This window comes from Lygodium microphyllum, chromosome 4, assembly GCF_053477565.2.
Source record: "Lygodium microphyllum isolate KBCC chromosome 4, Lygodium_microphyllum_v1.1.10, whole genome shotgun sequence".
NCBI classification, from domain to species: domain Eukaryota; kingdom Viridiplantae; phylum Streptophyta; class Polypodiopsida; order Schizaeales; family Lygodiaceae; genus Lygodium; species Lygodium microphyllum.
The window spans coordinates 155888821-155909447 of NC_141138.1; the positions used below are offsets into that span (position 1 = coordinate 155888821).

The 20627-nt window shown below is 41.8% G+C and overlaps 1 protein-coding gene across 1 annotated transcript; it reads left to right on the top strand.

Annotated features, from left to right (window-relative positions):
• The first annotated feature begins 13225 nt into the window (after nt 1–13225).
• LOC148037811 (uncharacterized) lies at nt 13226–17433 on the top strand. Its single transcript, XM_087676774.1, has one exon. It carries the CDS (start codon nt 13596–13598, stop codon nt 16929–16931), a length of 3336 nt encoding a protein of 1111 aa, XP_087532900.1. The 5' UTR covers nt 13226–13595; the 3' UTR covers nt 16932–17433.
• The last annotated feature ends 3194 nt before the right edge of the window (nt 17434–20627 follow it).

A 20627-nucleotide genomic window follows, 5' to 3' on the forward strand; every position in this document is an offset into this window, starting at 1 on the left:
AAACTCAGCCAGGTGTAACCAAGAATCCCATGAGGTTTGGACATCATAGCAAAAATGGCGAAGATAAGTCTCCAACCATTTATTAACTCTCTCTGTCTGTCCATCAGTTTGGGGATGATAAGCCGTAGATGGAGCCAACTTGGTACCCATAGATGTAAATACCGCTTGCCAAAAGTTACTCATAAACTTTGAGTCCCTATCATGGACAATCACCTGCGGTAATCCATGCAATCTGAAAATATGCTCCATAAACTGGTTGGCCACCTGAGAAGCAGTAAACTGAATTTTTGTTGGGATAAAATGAGCTGCTTTGGTGAGTCTGTCAACCACCACATAAATGCTATTCCACCCCTTCTTGGTAGTAGGTAAGCCAGTGATAAAGTCCATAGTAATATGAGTCCATTTACCCGTAGGAATAGGCAATGGCTGCAATAAACCTCCTGGCTTATGGGTGCTATCCTTATTTTGCTGACAAGGCATACACTTCATAACGAAGTCCTTGACATCTTTCCACAGTCCTTTCCAATAAAAGCTCTTGCTGATCCTGTCATAAGTCTTGAAAACTCCCAAGTGTCCAGCTAAAGGCGAAGAATGCATCTCCTCCATAATTTTTCGCTTGAAGGAAGAAGTAGAGGGAATAACAATCTTGCCCTTCCACCAAATAAGACCATTTTTAAGCTGGTAGTGCGAGTTTTCTTCCATGAGACCTTGCTGTAATTTCTGAAAGATTTGGCTGAATTCCTCATCTAAGAGATATGCCTCTTGTAGCTCTTCAATCCAATCACTATGTAATTCCGTCATGGCTGATACTTTGCAGGCCCACATACGAGAGAGAGAATCAGCCACTATGTTATCTTTGCCCCTTGTATGAGTGATGTCAAAGTCATAATTTTGTAATGTTGCTACCCATCGTCGTTGCTTTGGAGTAAGATTTGACTGAGTAAGGAAATACTTGAGTACGCGATGATCACTATGTACTCTGAATCGGCTGCCATATAAGTAATGGTGCCATTTCTTGATTGCATGCAGAATAGCCAACATTTCCTGATCATAAACATTCATGGCCATCTCCTTATCAGTAAGCTTACGGCTTTCAAATGCAATTACTCCATGCTCCTGAAGCAAAACAGCCCCAATGCCACGGCCACTAGCATCACATTGTATAGTAAACTCTTTAGAGAAATCCGGGCATACAAGAATAGGAGCGGAGGTAAGTAATTCCTTTAACTGGTTGAAGCTGCTATCTGCAAGAGAATCCCAAAAGAAAGCCTCTTTCTTCAACCTGTCAGTTAAAGGGGCTGCAATTGCCGCATAATGCTTTATAAATCTGCGATAGAATGAAGATAGACCAAGAAAACCTCTAAGAGAGGTAGTAGTAGTAGGCGTTGGCCAATCTTTTATGCATTGCACCTTCTTGGGATCAGCCTGTATTCCTTTTTCACTGACTATATGTCCCAAGTATTCCACTTCAGTCTGCATGAAAGAACACTTCTTCTCCTTAGCAAAAAGCCTATGATGTCTCAACACATCAAAAACCTTCCTCATATGCGACAAATGATCCTGAAAAGTCTTGCTGTAGATCAAAATGTCGTCGAAGAATACCAAGACAAACTGAAAGAGGAAAGGTTGTAGAATCTTATTCATCAGGCTTTGAAAGGTAGCTGGAGCGTTTGTAAGGCCGAATGGCATCACCAAGAAATGGTAAAGCCCACGATCAGTCCTAAAAGCAGTCTTGACCTCATCACCCTCTCTCATGCGAATCTGATGATACCCTGATCTCAAATCAATCTTCGTGAAGAATCGAGCCCCCTTAAGCTCATCAAGCAAATCATCTATCCTGGGTATAGGATACCTGTTCTTTACTGTTATCTTGTTAAGATCCCTGTAGTCAATGCACATTCTGAAAGATCCATCTTTCTTTTTGACTAACAGGACTGGGGATGCATACGGTGAAGAACTTGGTTCAATGAATCCCATTTCAAGAAGCTCTTTGATTTGCTTGGCTACTTCCTCTCGTTCACATTTTGATAGTCTGTAAGGTGGCTTATTGATCGTCTTTGAGTTGGGTTCCAAATCAATGGGGTGATCCACCGCTCTCTTAGGAGGCAATGAAGTAGGTACTTCAAATAAATCTCTATACTCCTCAAGAAGAGCTATCAAGGCTGGATGGTTTGCTGAATTATTGGGCTGATCCTGTGTTTCTTTGTTCAAATGCAATACAAATATCTGTGAGCGCTTCTTGTACTCTTTCTTGAGTTGTTGAATGGTGATAAGCTGAAAATCAGATCTACTAGGGATCCCCTGTAAACGGATGAGCTGTCCATTGGAGAAAAACTCCATATATAACTGTGAGAAATCCATAGTAATCCTGCCTAAGGTCATCAACCAGTCACAACCAAGTACAATATCTATGGGCCCCATTTCCAAAGTGATCAGGTTTACTTTGACTTCAAAATTTTCAGCCATCTGCAAAGAAACCTGTGGACAAATCTGTGTGCTGATTTCCTCTTCACCATTAGCCACTTGTACTCTAATGGGCTGCTGTAAGTCGGTGGGAACACAATTCAACTTGTACAAAATGGATTTATTGACAAAACTGTGGGTACTGCCACTATCTATCAGGATGAACACTGGCTTTCCACATATGCTTCCCTTCATACGAAGTGTATTAGGGTTCTTAGATCCCGTCCAAGCATCCATAGAGATAGAACAATTAGTGGCAGCAGGCAACTCATTACAAAATCCACCAGGATCAAATGGGATATCACCGCCTGGATCAAAAGGAAAAGAGTCAGATGGATCATAAAAGTACTCATGTCCACCATCATCCTCGAAATCTTCATTTTCAGCATTGATTGGGACTGCATTCACTTCATCTATGTCATTTTCAAGGTCCTCAAGAACTAGCATACTCTGAATTTTTGGCTTGGCATTTTTGTATACACACTTTGAAGCATGGTCAGGAGTATACTTTTCTCCACACTTGAAGCATAAGCCTTTGTCCTTTCTTTCCTTATAAAGATCCATGGGAATATTTCTGAAATTTGTATTGGCTGAAGTAGACTTAGGCTTATTGTCACTTTGCTTAAATTCAACTTTTGGACTGTTTGCTGTCCTGAAATTGCCTTGAAGCCTAGAAGCATTAAATGGGGGATAAGTTGGTATCCGTAAACTCCCATTAGGCATATGGTTGCTGCCATAATTGTTACCAACTTGCCCTTGCTTTAAAACAGTCCTTGGCTGTCCATAACTTGGCTGAAATGAAGACTCTTTCCTATACTTCCTTCCAAAGCGCTCTGCAAGCTCAATAGCCTTGAAAAGTGAAGTAGGATTTTGCGCCATAACATCAACTGACAAGGATGGTTCCAAACCATACATGAACTTGTGTAACTTGGCCTCATCACTGATATTTTCCACATACATGGTCAAGTTGAGGAATTGGTTTGTATAATCTCTTACACTTAGGCTCCTTTGTTCCAAGTTATACCATCTTCGTTCTAACTTCTCTTTTTCAAGAGGTGAAACAAAGACTTCAGCCATAAGTGCCTTGAAAGCTTCCCAATTCTCAATAAGTACATTCTCTTTCTTGATATACCTCCACCAAGTGTGAGCAAATCCTTCTAAGTGGAGGGAGGCAAAATGTATCTTCATGTCATCAGTTTTAGGAAATATGTCAAAATAAGACTCCATCTTAGAAGTCCATTCCTCTAATTCTGATGGTGAAGATGACTGGCCATTGAATTTGGATAAAACAATTTTATCCTTGAACTCTCTATCATGGAAAGGTTGCTGTCCCAAAACTGGCTGATCGGAATTTCTAAGTACAGAACCCCCAAAATGAGATTGAAATCTTCCAACAGGTGGCTGAGAATTACCCTGTAATCTTCCTGTTGGTAAAGCACTCCTAGGATGCTGAGTATGCAGTCCAAAAGCTTGAGTATTAGCGCCGTTCAAACTGCCCAAATAATCATCATGCCTTTGTGAAGCTTCTCCTACTTCATACTGACTATTGGGAATACCTCTTCTTCCAATGATTCCATCTCCATAACCATTTTGGTTGGATGGCTGAAGTGGGACTGAAGGGTCATTGTTTGAACAAGCCTTCTCATTAGCTTCTTTTGATCCTGTTTGCGATGGCATCAATTGAGAAAATTTTGCCATAAGCTGAGCATTGGATTCTACTAATTTATCAATGGAAGCCTTGGTTTGGGTAGTTGATTCCATCAACTTATCAAGCGTAGACTTCGTTTGTCCATGAGATAAAACCATTTGTTCCATTGTAGACTTTGTTTGACCAAATGATAAAATCATATGCTCCATTACTGACAAAATAGCTTCATGACGTTCCTTATGTCTTAGTTCATGGGCACACAAAGCGTCATTGAGAATACTAATCTCTCCTTGTTGAGGCTCTTCAGGGTTCTCTTGAAATGTGCTTTCCATCATAGAATCCCTGATTTGCTGTGCATAGTCCTCCTGGACCTTATTTTTGCCTTTATGCCCTGCCATACTAATGCAGTCCTGCAGTACCCCCTGTCAGTAAAACGGCTATAACTTTGGCTAGAAAACTCCGATTGCAAAACTTTTTTGTGCGAATCGAAGCTTACAATGCCCTCTTCGAGATGAGCTATAGCACGCTATAACAGGTTTAGGACAGAAAATTCTGTAACTGACTTTCAGAGTCTGAACTGTCCAGTCCTGCACCCTGTTTAGACCTGTAAGTGCCCTGTTTTGACCCTGTAATGCAAGAAAGTAACCTCCAAAGGCTACCAAACCCTGCAAAGGGGTATATAGGACCTGTGGGTACCCTGTAGTACCTGCACCTGTACTTCAGTATCAAAGGGTGTACCTGTATCCACCTGTAAATACCCTGTGGGTAACCTGAAAATGCCCTGTTTTTCCCTGTTTTACTCCAATAGGTACTTGAGTCGTTGGAAAGTCTTCAATCTTCAATTCTCCACTCGCTGTACCTGTGTGAGGGATAAAACGGCAGGACGGGCTCCCTACACGGGCTCCAAATCACCGGGAGGTGGGCAAAGTTCCCCCCGGGTCGGTTGGTTGCACCCCTTCGGGATCTTCGATAGTGAGGGAGGGTCACCTCTCTTTTGTCCCACTATCTCCCCCGGCATCCACCTTTTTCCTCGGTGGGAATATCAACATGGCAGAGGCTAGTGTACTAAGCAATCAGCATGATATGCATTTGGAAAATATTCATTCAGCCTTTCATGAGATGCAATTGATTGAGATAAAAGAACTTGAGATGGAAGAAGGGTTTTACCTATGCAATTCAGTGACTCACTGATTGCTAGTACTTACCCTTTACAATTTTCCAATTTAGGCAAAAGAGAATCAACCAATCAATTGGATTAGAGTAAGCAAAGGAATCAATGAATGTATTCAGTCCATAGGATTCAAATGTTATGCTGAAATCTCAGATTGAGGCCCTTCATTCACTGATTGAAGCTAATATGCATTAGACAAGCATTGCATTCATGAATAGATGAATTCAAGCAAAGGTTGGCTGAGAATTTGATGAAAATGTTCAATTCTTTAATCTCTCAGTCAAATGGCTTAAGCTCAGCAATTGGATTAATGAGAGAGATTAAAAATTGAAGAGAAATACCTTGACATGGCTGAAAATAACTTGCCAAATGCTTGATAGGGCTCCCGGTTGTCCAATGTTAGCAAAATAATCCAAGAAGCTTGCTTATCTGATGGTAGAGACCAATCTTGAGGCTTCAAATGCTTGAAATTGAAGCATTAAACCCGTTTCCCCCAAATTTTTGCTCCATTGAAGCTCTTGATCTTCAATCTTAAGCCATCCCGTGCTTAATCCTTGCAATTTGTTGAAGAATCCTTGCTGAAATGATTCCACGGGCCAAAAGGATGAAGAATCTTCAAGAAATTGTCAAGAAATGGAAGCTTGGGCTGAAGCTTTCATGGCTGCCCATGGACTGTTCATGTAGGGTTTCAAGAGAGTGAAAAGCTGAGAAATATGGTTCTATTTTGGAGTAAACACACCAAAACCTTGAAGGAATCACTGCCAATGATGAATTAGAAGCACCATAGCTGAAGATTGGCTGAGAACTGGAGGAGAACAGGGCTGGAAAAATCAGCGCAAATTTCGGGCTGCTGTCCAGGCCACGTGGCAGCTTCTACAGGGCATGATTGGTACTCCACTTGTTGCATTTGATGTCTAGAGTGCCATTATGCAGGCCATTGTTGATGGAGAGCAAAGATCAGTGAGAAAAGAAGAGATCTCAGCCAGCAAACTCCATGAAAGCTTGGGCAGAGCTTGAGGAAAGAGGAAAGGAAGACCTCTTTTGAAAAGTAACTGTAGTTTAGTCTCTAACTAAGCCCGGTTAACCATTCTTTACCCTAGTTACCTCCATTTTTGCATAAAATTTGATGACGTCCAGCCATTTAAGCCTTTACCCGCCATATCTGACCTTGAATAACTCCAGATGTAGTCATTGCTAACTGTAGTTGTCCTGCAGCACTCCACTAGTCACTGTCTTGTACCATTTTTGTCTGAAATTGGTTTTGAAATAGGAAAATAGGAGTGAAAATGGAAGAGAATAATGGATCAAAGACTGAAGCTCTGATACCACTTGTCAGAGAGAGAACTAGGGAGAGAGAAAGAGGAGAGAGAAAGACTGCAGAGGAGAGAGAAAGACTGCAGGAAGAGAGAGAAATAGAGTGACGAGGAGAGAGAAAGACTAGAATTGGAGAGAGAAAGACAGGAAAGATGAAGAAGCCATGGAAGCTTGGAGCAAGAAGGGAGAGAAAGATTGTAATTGTATTGATATGTCAAAAAGATATGAAAAATTACAACTTCTCTCCTTATATACCAGTGTCAGTGTGACATGGCATATTATTAGCATTCTAAGTATTCCCAGCTTCTTACAGAGAGTGTGGCTCAGTGATTAAAATCACTGTTGAATAGCTTTAGTGAGAAGAAGCAGTGAAAAGGTAGCTTTGAACCTGTGGCTATGGTTGCCCACATAGATGACAATTAGGGTTTCATAGATTGTGATAGATAGAGAAAGAATTTTGGGGAGCCCTTTCAGCCTAAGATTTCCCACTTGGGGGTCTTAAAATGCCCCACAAAGATCTAGAGAATTGCACCTTGTGCTAGAAGCTAGATCACGCCGAATCCTTGTGTGCGAAATCTGTTCACATATTTCTGCAATGCCGGGTCTTGCAAAGCACAATGTTGACATCTAATGTAACAAGAAGGAGTGCCTCAAGCTGAGGGAACAACTTTCTTGAAGAGAGCAAGAGCTAAGGTGCCTTAGTTTGCTCACACTACCTCCTCTAAGGTCAGTAGGTATGACAATATGCAAGCACAATCAGGACAACGAGTGACAATTTTCACAATGTTGGGGCTGAGAGAGGCCAATGTCAAGCTTTGATGTGATAGGAAGTTACTGAGGGAGTTAAGGGAGAGATATCCAAAAGAGAGCTTGAAAAGATATGCCATGGTTTGAAAGATCTAAGTGCTCAGACAGAGGTGGGTGTAGGAGGCTAGCTATGACAAACACAAGGTCAAGATGAAGGTGAAGCTGAAAATGGAGTCATGAGCTAGATGTAAACTGGATAGAGATGACCAAAGGTGAATTTGAAAATGGAGTCATGAGCTGGATGTGAGCTGGATAGAGATGACTAGAGGTGAAGAAGGACTAGAGAAGCAGTGTATGGAGCTATGGCATGCTCAGCTATGAGCTTTAATACCATGTAAAAAGCATGGATCTAGAGCATGGCAAGAGCTATGAAGGATGGAAGATGAATACACAACTCATAATGACATAGACTTAGATATACTAATTATTACACAAGCGAATTAGGTTCCAAGATGGAAGCTTGGACTCATAAACACATTCTTGTGTAAGATGGACAATGACACTGACAATGACTCAAACTGATAGTTCCATTACTTTGAAATGAGTGTCAAGGACATGCCTTTATAGTTTCTAGATAGTACCACTCTCCCTCACTATGCTTATGGATTCTGAACATCTCTTCCTGGAGCATACATCATTTATCATCTCTTTCATACAAAGCCACTTATGGGCACACATATCAAGCATCATTTGCTATTCTCAACATACTCATTGTGCCTCTTCTAGAGACAAATCATAGAATCTAATCATCAAACATTATAGGTTAGGAAAATCAAGAAAAATATTGCTAAATTCATTGAAAACAATCTCTTTAATGCTTGAAGCTAGCCTTGATATGGAAAGACTCACCGAAAAATTCTATCACTTTACCGTTAACTCTAATTTGTTTGATATTCTTCATCACAAATGGCCTTGGAAGTAAAAAATTACATACCTAACCTTGATTCATATTCGATTGTATTGCCGAAATTTTTTGTGTATATGCATCCCGACTATTACAGTTTCTGATTATCTAAGTATGAGTATTTTGGTAACCTAGACTCTATCTTTGCCAATGACAAATTTTCTCACTCTTGATTCAGCTTCTTTAGTATTCATTATGCTATCTTGTCTATTTTAAAACTCTTTTCATTGGATGTAACAACGCATGAGGTACTTAGAGAGCCTAGGAGAACTTCCAAGTGATCAACGTCAACTATTGCAAATATAGTGAGGAATGTGCTTGCCTTCGAATATAGTGAGGAGAGTCTTGAAGCAAGGCTCAAATCATATTTATGTTTTGTTACTCAGTCTAAAGAGGCATTGCTTAAATTTTTATCATACAAATCTATTCTTAAAAGGTGGATGGCTACTTGTTGCATGTTAAAATTGTGCAACAAAAATTTTAAAATGTGTCTCTTTAAGCACATTTTCAAGATGACATGATAATGAAACATAAGTAGCATTTGAGCCTTTATTTAATACTCTTATCACAATATTCAAAGACCAACATGTTCTGTTAGTACTCATTTTCATTCAAGTGTATCATTATTATGTCTTTGTAGGTGTGACTAGATGACAACTGGGTTCTATGTGACACCATTTACAATATGCATTAGGAGGCAAGGTTGTCACCTGCTTCTTTTGTATGGATGTAAGTAACAACTAGACTCTCACTTACTCAAGCCCAAAAGAACTATCCCTAGGGACTAGTTTTGACAAAATCAATTATTTTTTTCTCTCCCCCTATTTTGTTTAGTACAAGGAAATTCAATTTATATAAACTCTTTCAAGTATAATTTGTATATATTTAGAGAGTTTGATTGTAATTTTATTTTCATAGCTTTATTTTTAATTTAAAAATTCAACTTGATTTAAATTAATATTTAAGCTTCATATTGTATAATTTTAATTCTATATCTCAGTGTGTTACTTCAAATTAGTTATTGAATTAAATCTATTACTTTTTCAATAGTCTTGTATGTTTCAATTTTTGAAGGAAAAATGATACTCACATGCACACAATGCATGCATGCACGCATGCGTGCGTGCAAGCACTCACACACACACGCACGCACGCACACACACACACACACACACACACACACACACACACACACACACACACACACACACACACACACACACACACACACACACACACACACACACACACACACACACACACACACACACACACACACACACACACACACACACACACACACACACACACACACACACACACACACAGAGTATGTGTGTGCACGTGTTGTTTTGCTTGGATGAGCTCGAGACACACACATAAATGAACATGTAAATTCAATACTATTAAAGATTTTGATGGGACAAAAGAGTAAAAACCACCAAGAAAATGACATGTTTTTGGTGTTCCATCATAAGGATCTATTGGCATGTTAATTGCATTCTGGACATAGATATTAAGTCCACCTGGTCATGCATATAGCTTATAATATCTTGGGAAAAAGAGATGGAAAATATCTTCAATACCATTGGGACATACCAATGTTATTATTATATGCATAGAGAATTCTTGGAACTTTTTGTGAATCCCATATACTTTTTTAAAAAAAAGTTTTCAAAAGTGTGGCAACTCTTCTTTCTTAAAAATTTACTTGAGACTATTTGACTTTCGAAACCTAGTTTTGATTTCTTAAAAATAAAAATAAATTGGCAAATATTAGCCACTAAAATCATATGCAATGCACATGTACAAGTGTTAATACCATTGCCCACACATTCCAAAATGGATCCTTCTATCTCTTGTGTTGATTATGGATACAAATGTGCACATGCCAAAAAACTATTATTTAGCCTGATGAATGTTGAGATGACATATGGTCAAGTTTACCCAATCCAAGGCATCAAAATGAATACTCTAAAAGGAAGGAATTGTTGAAATTTCTCCCCATGTTTGTGTGTGCAAAACTTTAGGTTTGTCTCATAATCACCCTAACCTTAAGGAACTTTGAACTCAAAATTTGCAACCTTCATCATGATTGTTGATTGCTTCCAAGCTTAAAGCTAGTGCCACTTCCATTTATTGTGGTTGAAAGCTTAGAGCTATGTGCATGGTTTGGCTAGAAACTAGGTTTTTTTTTCCTGAATGCATAAATTGTATTAATGATAATAAATATAGCCTTACATGAAGAAGCTCAAGCATTTTGGCCAATCTAAGATGATACCACTTGTAGTTCTAGTTGTTGAGAAGCTTCAGAGTTACATGCATAGTTTTGCCAAAGTGGTGTCTTTTGGAACTAAATTCTAAAAGATAAAGATCACTCAAGCACAACACAAATTGGATGTGAAGTTCCTGAGAATTATAATATTGAGGCATTGACTCTTATGAATTTCACTCAATCTAAGAATTTCAAATAGTTAGTGTTTTGAGATATGTGAAACTAATCATTTGTCCTTCCATTTTATCATGGGAATTGGAAACCCAAATACTTCTAGAACCCATTGTGTGACTTATCCACATAAGCAAAATGTATTCATTTTTTATATTCCCAACTTTGTTACATTTGTATTTGCTAGTTAAGACATGCTTTAAACTTGTCCGTTCATAAAGTTGTATATCATTAAAGCTCTAAAGCACATAATTGTAATTTCTTGCAAATTATAGTATTGCTTGAGATGGTCCTTGTAAGCCCATTAATTTGGTGGAAGAGACTCTCTTAATAATTGCACTTATGATAGCCTTAGTGAGAATGGCTAGAGACATTGTGCTACATAGTTTCAACTAATTACACAAGCATACTTAAATATATTTTACTTCCAAGTTGAAAAATAGATCCTACTGCCACCCTCACTAATAGTACATAAACAAATAAAACTTATAGAAGATAATGATTGATGTTGTTTTGTCCACATGCTAACAAGTTTGAGATTGAAGTATGATTGATATAGTACATTACTTTTTCGAATGTTACAAGAAGGTACACTTTGAGGTGCTTGACCTCAAAGTTGTTCACTAGGCACCTACGTACTACCAAACCGACTAAGCAAATGAAGCTCTCAAAATACAACTACACCCACTTGAACATTCATCTAATCATATATGTAAAAAGAAGAGTTAACGCATTGATGCTTCATATGACCACTCTAGCAGAGCAATTCTTAATAGCTTTTGCACATCAAAGAACATTGCATGTACCATTGCCACTAAGGTACCATTATGGACATCATCCTTATTCAAGATTTCTAATAAAAATCAAAGTAGATTCTATAGATTAATCATCAATCCTCACTACTTACACTCAATGGCCTTATGTATACCAAAACTTCATTGAGCTTACACCTCGCTCTAGTTTGTTGGTAGTTAGCAACTAAGATAGATTTCTAGAGCATATAGAAAGGGACAACTCACATTTTGGGACATAAGACCATGTGCACACCCACATAAATGATTTGCACATATAGGTGGGCACACTTTGGAAATTACTTACAACTTACAATGGCATCATGTGTTCTCATCACATAAATTTCACATGTACATGTGCATGCACATGTGCATACACGTGTATATAGACATACATTATGGCACACCGCATATGGCATGAATATGGGCTTTTTATCAATCATCTATGGAGTTTACTAGTGGTAGTCATGACATGAATATAATTTCATTTATCTAAAAACGAAATCTATAGCCAACTCTTAATGTTGTTAATGAGATTTTGTGTTTTCTAAAAGGCAACTTCAAAATAAACATACACTTATAGTGAAGATGTTTACTTTTGATTGAAGTTTTGAAAAATGCTTGTGTAATTTTAGACCTGAAGTTAGTTGGTGGGATGAGTCAACTGCTTAGAAAAGTGAAAGAAAATTTGGTTTGAATGTACTATTAGCTAGCTTTACAAGATTGAATCCTTATTAAGGCGGTTGGTATGAGTTGAAGTGTCAAGGGTGTGGGTACATACTAGAGATGTGGAAAATAGAGAAATGAAATGTTCCCCTACATCGATGATTATCATCTATGTTGCAAAACTAGGCCATGAATATCATGTTTGAACAAATGGTGGATGTATTAGCATGGAGTCTATGGTGTACACTTTAGGTAGTTAAAGTTAACATAACACTAATTCAGTGTTATAAGTGTCCAAGGTAGGTGGGCCTTGCTTTCTACCCCATCTCAACTTATGACCTAAAATATCACAAGTTGTTGATAGTTTCACACATAAGTTATGCTAGACTTTAAATGGTCTCTTTCATAGATGTGAAATTAACTTTTGATGATCAAATTGCCACCTATGGCAATGACTATCAAATGCGAAAACAACTCTCGAAGGTCCATTGAAGTGTAAGGACTATGCATACAAAATCCATGAGTGTAGGCTCAAAGAGAAAGGGGAGATTGGAAAGGGGCTTAGTAGGGAGATCGGTCGTTGATCATTGAACACATGGCAAAGCCTTGCTTGAAGGAACATCTTACCCCCTCAACCTTATGGTACCATGAATGAAAACATGGAATTGTCTTGACTTACTCTTTGAAAAGTGTATTCAAGGCTCAATTAGAGGTGGTCATAAAGTAAAGGTTTTTGGGTTTGTTGATCATATTGGTTTTGCTTGAGGTTGAGTGTGAAGCTAGTGAGTTCATGATGATGCCACCCACACACGTTCAAAGTAGGGTATTTCTTTTCGAGAGGAAGAGGGCGAGGTGGTAAAATAGCTTAGCCAATGGCCTTACTTTTAGGGTAGGTTTAAGGGAATAAAATTGGTGTAACTTTGCGATGGGTGCAAATTTAGCTTTTTTTTTATATAAATGCCCCCCGCCTTCCCCCCCCCCCCCCTTTAGTTTTGAGTAAGTAAGAAGGGGAGCGGGGGAGGGGCTTGTTGTGAGAAGCTTTGGTTGTGTGTATTGGCCCCGCCCAACTGCTTTTGCATGCTTTGCATGTCGCGTCTTACTCTTCCTTCTTCTTCTCCACTACTCCCTCTGTTGACTCGCTCTCTCTATCCTTGCCTCTCTTCTCAGTCCCCCAACCCCTCTCTCTCTCTCTCGTCCCTCTCTCTCTCTCTCTCGATTTAGCTTCTCCTTTGCTTTGCTTCTTCTCACTGATCCCTCTCCTCACTCCCCACACAAACGCGCTCGCACCCCCGAGAGCTGCTTATATAATCTGACATTGTTGAGGCTTCCCCAGCCTCCCGCAGCTTCCTTCCTTCCCAAGCTGCTGCTGCGACGCTCCCCTTCTGATGGTCATGGCCTCAGACGTGGATTCTGTAGATCAGTGCCATAGCCAGCAGCTAGAGGAGCTCAAGTGCGCCAAGCTGATGAGGCATGAATTGGAGCAGGAAGCTGCAGTAGCGGAAGAAGGATCAAATGTCCTGCAACCTGTCGAAGAAGAAGCCGCAGCTGCAAAACAAGAAAAAGAAGCAGCAGCCGCCGCTGCGCCAGCAGGATCAGAACGAGGAAAAGAAGCGCCTGCAGGTGTGCACAAGATTGAGATCTCGGCGGGGCCGTTAAGTTCTGACGAGGACGATGACGAAGGCCATGATCACTTTTACAGACTAGTGAGAAGGCTTCCGTCCTGCATCAGCACGATCAGGGAGTCCAATCGCCATAGCTTCCAGGAGGATGATGACGATGATGCTGATGATCAGGAGGATGAGGGGCAGGATGATGAAGAAGCGGCCTTGAAAAGCGCCGGAAGAAGGAAGGATGGTCGTGCCGAACAGGGCGCCATGGATCCTGAGCTTATCGAGGAAGGCCAGAGACATATTGATGACGATGATGATGCAGGAAACGCAGACTCAGCAGACGGCAAGAAGCTTCTGGAGCAAGGAACGGCGACGTGGCCGAAGGCGGTAGCCGGAAAGAGAGGCGGCGAGAGGGTTCCGTCTGGCGCGGCACCTTGTATTGCAGCAGGAGCAGCTAATAATAAGAATTCTAAGAAATCATCTTCTCGTTCGACCTCCACGGATTCGTGCGTGAACATGATGATGATATCAAAGCCGGGCCGTGTTTGCCGCGCCTGCGGGAGAGTCTTTCCTTCCGGCCGGGCACTCGGCGGCCACATGCGGGTGCATGGCCCTCTCTTCGGCCCCGCCCGCGGCCATGGCCATGTCCACCGTAGCTCCAGCTGCACCACTGCTACCGCCTCCGCCCCGCAGGCAAAGCACCAACACATTCTTGCCTCCAATCAGCTCCAATTACACATAAGCAGCTCGGGCGCCACTCCGCTGCTAATTCGTAATCCTTCTTCTTCTTCCCCCGCACAGAAGCTGCAGCTGATCCCTAATCCCAGTTGCCTGCAGGCGGCCCTAGGTGGCTCCATCGATCCTGCCTCCACTGTCGTCCAAGCTCCCCTCAACGAAGAATCGAGTGTCTCCGCCATGAATCATCAGTACAGCAGGCTCCTCGCCTGGCCGAAAGCTGCGAAAGAAACATTGAAGAGACCATATCGAGGCACAGAAGAAGAAGAAGCATCTGTAGAAGAACTGCAGGATGATGATGATGATGATGATGACGACGACGATGGCGCAACTGCAGAGGAAGATGATGTAGAGCCAGCTGCAAGTGCCAGCTCTGATCCCGACGACGACTCCTCCCTCTCACACAGGAGAATCCGCCATCGTAAAGAACGCTCCCTTGATAGCTTGCAGCAGCTCATGAATCCTGCATCACATGGCGAGCTAACTGATCAGGGGAGAGCACGCTTTCCTGCCGGTGCAGATGATCATACTTTAATGGCGGCTAATACTAACCGAGGCAGCTTGCTCTACCAGCTCCGGCGTGAGCCAAAGCGCAGTCTCCGATTTACAGATCGAGAGTTCATGAACAATAATGGCCAGTCTGTACCCCAGCTTGGAGATGCAGCCAATTACTTTGCCGCAGCTGCAGCTAGATCGACTTCTCCCTCTCCCGAAAGGACCACTGCTTGCACTGAATGTGGGAAGGTGTTTTGGTCTCAAAAAGCACTGTTCGGTCACATGAGGTGCCATCCTGAGAGACATTGGAGAGGAATCCAACCACCAGCTCAGATCAGTAGCCGTCCTGAAGCTGAGAAAAGAAAGAAGAGATTACTGTTTCATACAAATATTAACCATACGCTGGTTCCCAGGATTGCTACTGGTCTATTGGACAAGGCATCCGATGATCAAGTGGCTACAGGTCATGATAAGGAGGAGCAAGCTGACTCCGTGGCCGTAATTAGAGCTGGCAGACCAAAGTCCAAACTGAATACTGCTGATGAAGTAGCTGATCAAGTCAAGGAGACTGAGGACTACAAGCTTGATAGTACTAGTAATGGAAATCAAAGTGGAGATGTCAATATGGTTGAGGGTTGCCCCTGGCCAACTCGCAAGCGTTCCAAGCGAATGCGAGTGTCCTCAGTGCAAAGTCCAATGCAGTGTTTACAAAGAAGCTCCAGTGCTGAGTTACAGGCTAAGCCCATCTTGACATCAGGAGCATCCATCTCTGAGGAGTGCAAAGATGACGTGGACATGGCCACCTGCCTTGTCATGCTTTCTTCTGCTACACCTGTCAAATTTAGGCCAAAAGGCGCAATGGAGAAAATTGAAATGGCATGTACTACTGATAAGAAATTAGATGGAAGGATAGAAAGAGATGGAATAGCTTCACACAGTCAAGGAGATTCAAGAAGCATATTCCCAAAAAATGTTCACCAAGTTACTAATACTAGTACTGGTGATCTCAAATATTGGTGCAACACTTGCAACAAATGCTTCACTTCACATCAAGCTCTCGGAGGCCATAGAGCAAGCCATAAGAAGATGAAAGGCTGCTTTGCACGAACACACCTTACAGAGGAAGTGCATGAGAGTACTACCCCTGCAAATGAAGCTGCGGGCTTTCAACATGGAAAGCCGCAAATTGAACTTGTACCTGCATCCCAGGCAGTTCACAGAGACATAAGCAGTTCACATTCTGCTAACAAGGAGGAAGATGAGAAGAAGATCAAGATGAAGAAAATCAAGATTCTTAAGGATTATGGGCATGAATGCTCAATATGCCACCGTGTTTTCCCAACAGGTCAGGCCCTTGGCGGCCATAAGAGATGCCATTGGACTGGTGAAAAATATGTAGAAACAGCAAGTGTTGCATCAAGTTGCAACAAGAAGCCAGACTTCCCAATCTCTGGTGGGCAAACACGGACGTTGCAGGAAGAGGGGATAGATCTTAATCTCCCGGCACCAATGGATAATAGTGAAGAAGAGTATGAAGATGAGGCAGGCTATGGTGCTTCTTGCATGCAGCTGCCTGTATACTATGCCAAGTTTGTGAATGCATCGAAAAGTCAAGGGGTGGGGCATTCTTTGATGGAATTTGCTGCAGGAAGGAGCAGCTTGCAAGATGCTAATTTATCAACCATCACCGACTGTATGGTGAAAGATATCTTGGGAAGTACTGAATCAGAGCTGGCTGCTACAGCTGCCGCTGTGGCGGCAGTGGACTGTGCAGCCAATGCAGCAGCAGCCACACACATGTTTGATGGTAATGTGTGGGCTTCAAATTGGCCTATGGATGGAACTGCAGCACCACCATCATGTGCATTAAAGTTAATGTAGGCACTGAACTGTCAAGCAGATTGGATGCAGGGAACAATTTTGGGGATTTTTTTGCAGGAGCTAGTCATACCCTTGGCCAATGGCTCCGATCTTCTTTTTTGTCTTCTATACATAGACAATGATGCACAGCTTACAGGAGCATTATCAGCCGCTTCTTTTAGGTTTAATTGCTTATTATTGCTCAGGAAACAGAGGCCCATTTTGCGCCCAATAATTGGAAGATTGCAAACTGTAATTGTATGGCCACACATATATTGTGCAGCTTCCAGTTGGCACTTGGAAGCCCAATACATATAAATTTATATACTTATAAACTGACTGGAGTTGGCCGGGTCAAATGGTACAAAAATCTAGTAACGGGAGAACTCGATGGAACATGTGAGTGTCGCAAAAAATTTGCATGCGTGTGCAGGAAAATACAAAAGGTGAAAAAGCAATGAGGGCTCAGAGCTTTCTTTGGCACAACGTCGCGGGGATTGGAGGCTTTCGGTTTGTCGACGCTGGAGCGTCTGGGCACCCGTAGGCCTAAATTGTAATGCCTTTTCTTAGAAGAAAGGTGCACTGCCTTTCCGTTTCTCATTCTCTCGCTCGCTTTTTCGCAGGTTTTTTTTTTTTAAATATAAGAGACGCACACGCACGTCTGCACGCCCCCGGCCCCGCCCGGCCTTTTACAGTTTTTGTTATCGGTGGTTTGTGGGCCACTCGTCCTCGTGCGAACGATCGCCTTTTTGTCTGTGGACGCTCTCTGTCTCCACGTCAACTAGTGTGATACTAGGTCCGGCCCTGTATTTTCGTTCCAAGGTATCTGTCCATTTGTCATTTGCAAATAGTTTCTCTAGCATTGAAATGTGATATGTTCTTGACATGTAGTTGAACCAGACATAGTACTGATTTACACAGCTAACCTAGTTTCTCCTTCATGCTATTGCGAATCTTCAACTACACTCGCACTTTTAAGTTGGTGATTACCCTCCTCAAAACGCTTTCTCCAAGGCTCGAGCCATCACTAGGATAAAATGAACTCATCCTGTTGGCACATGGGTATGTCTATTGAATTACCCGGAGTTACTTCTCTAGGCAAACAAGCTTGAAATAAAAGAAGATCATCTATGTTCACACACACATTATTGTTGTCTCAAGGAGTCATGATTGAGTTATCAATTAGCAAAAGGATTAACATGCCTAGGTCACATAGGTCAAATGTCCAAACTTGCTCACTCACTTCATTCACTAGGCTTTTTGCATCCAAATTGTAATTAATTAGTTAAGCAAATGAAAAGCTGCATCAATGCATGGCTTTTTGAAATGGCATTAAGGCACTTGCCACAAGCTTCTTATTTTCCTTCCTCTTTGTTTATCTTGTTTTCTAGAATCTACACATGATGCGCACACTCGTGTGCATGTGTGCATACACATATAGCTAGTGGGCTTTTGAAATTGGGGGAGATTGAATTGAATTGCATGAGGTTGGACATTACATCTACGAAACTTGCAGTTGCTTTTTCTACTACGTTTGGGTATAATATCACTAGGTTAACCATGCTTTTTCTTTTGTAGGGGGAGAGGGGAGAAGAAAAAAGACAAGAAAGAAAGTTGTATTAAGGTAGAGGACCCAATAAAAAAAGGGGTCCACTAAAATAACACTCTTTCGGTTCAAATGGGCACCAATGATATGACATGGGGAACTGTTATGTTGATATAAATCACACAAGTAACTGCTCCTAGTTGCCTAAGACGAGTTCAAATCCTATCAAGCTTCTAGTGGACTGAAAGATGGAAGGGCTAAGCAAAAATGAGAGCACAAGCGGAAGCAAGAGCTATGGAGGTTGAAGAGCAAGAAAAGAGATCAAGTCCATATAAGGGAACTCCAATCGTCACAATGTATGAATCAACTTCCCTTATTCTATTTTCATAGTAAGAATAAAGAATAAAGTGACAATGATGGGCGGCCATCATCTACACTGTACAAGTGTGTGGGTAGTAAATACAAGATAAAAAATAGGCGGCTAGAAACAAGTGGCCTTTAATCCCTAACAACCTCCCACTTAAAGACAAATGCACTTGAGTGAGGAGAAAACAAAAGAAAAGTAACAAAGTGCTATGTATATATATAAGTACAACTAGAAGAGAGAACAAGACCGTACGTAGGAACTCCAACCATCACAATTTGTAACATATCTTCCACTACAAGGATTTAAACCTATAGCGACGGCGGGTAGCGATGCAGGTAGCGGGGACACGCCACAGGGAAAAAAAACAGGCCGAAACTGAGCGCGGGCTTGTTTCGCGTATTTTCGTCTACTGTTTTGAGAGCGAGAGCGAGAGCGAGAGAGAGAGCAACCATCGTGAGAGAGGGAGAGGAAGAAGGCTTGCCGCCGCCGTCACTGCTGTCATTCGCGAAGGAGAGGAGGAGTCTTCATCGTGAAGAGGAGCCGCCAAACCCTCGCCATATCTCATCGGTGAGTCTATTCTCTCCTTTTGCTTGTTTAGGAGAGAAAATGAAAGAGAAAGAGAGGGAGAGGGAGAGGGAGGGAGAGAAAGAGAAAGAGAGAGGGAGAGAGAGGGAGAGAAAGAGAGGGAGATGGAGGGGAAGGAAATGAGAGAGGTAGACAAAGAGAAAGAGAGGGAGAGGGAGAGGGAGTGCATTCTCTCTCTCCCTCTCCCTTTTGCTTTTATAATTTGTGTATATATATTGAGAGAGGGAGAGGAAATGAGAGAGAAAGAGAGGGAGAGGGAGGAAATGGAAGAGAGAGGGGGATGAAATGAGAGAATGAGAGAGAGGGAGAGAAAGAGAGAGATAGGGAGGGGGAGGGGGGAGGAAACAAGAGAGGGAGAGGGAGAGAAAGAGAGAGATAGGGAGGGGGAGGGGGGAGGAAACAAGAGAGGGAGAAAAAGAGAAAGAGAGGGAGAGGGAGAGGGAGAGGGATGGGGAGGAAATGAGAGAGGGAGAGGGAGGGAGAGTGCATTCTCTCTCTCCCTCTCCCTTTTGCTTTTATAATTTGTGTATATATATTGAGAGAGGGAGAGGAAATGAGAGAGAAAGAGAGGGAGAGGGAGGAAATGGGGGAGGGAGGGAGAGGGGGAGGAAGGGAGAGTGAGAGGGAGGAAACGAAAGAGGGAGGGGGATGAAATGAGAGAATGAGAGAGAGGGAGAGTGTATTCTCTCTCTTATTTATTTAATTTTTGTATAATTTGTATATAATGTGAGAGGGAGAAGAAATGAGGGAGAGGGAGAGGGAGAAAGAGAGTGAAATTAAAGAGAGGGAGAGGGAGGAAATGGGAGAGGGAGGGTGAGGGAATGAGAGAGAAAGAGAGGAAGAGAGAAAGGGAATGAGAGAGGGGGAGAGGAAATGAGAGAGGGAGGGGTAGAAAGACAGAGAAAATGAGAGAGGGAGAGGGAGAGGGAGGAGAGACGAAAACATAATAGGGAAATGAGAGAAGGAGAGGAAGAGAGCCAAAGGAAATGAGAGAGGGAGAGGAGAGAGAAAAAAAGGAGAGAATGAGAGGAGAGAGAAAAAGAGATAAGATGTTAAACATAATAGGCAAATAGAGCAAGAGAGGGTATGGGTGAGGGTGAGGGCGAGGGAGGGAGAGGAAATGAGAGAGGGAGAGGAAGAGAGAAAAAAATGAGAGAGGGAGAGGAGAGAGAAAAAGAGAAAAAATTATTAAAAATAATAGAGAAAGAGAAAAAGAGAG

What these genes read in the sequence shown, in the direction of transcription:
- LOC148037811 (XM_087676774.1), top strand. Translation starts at nt 13,596, where the DNA reads ATGGTCATGGCCTCAGACGTGGATTCTGTAGATCAGTGCCATAGCCAG.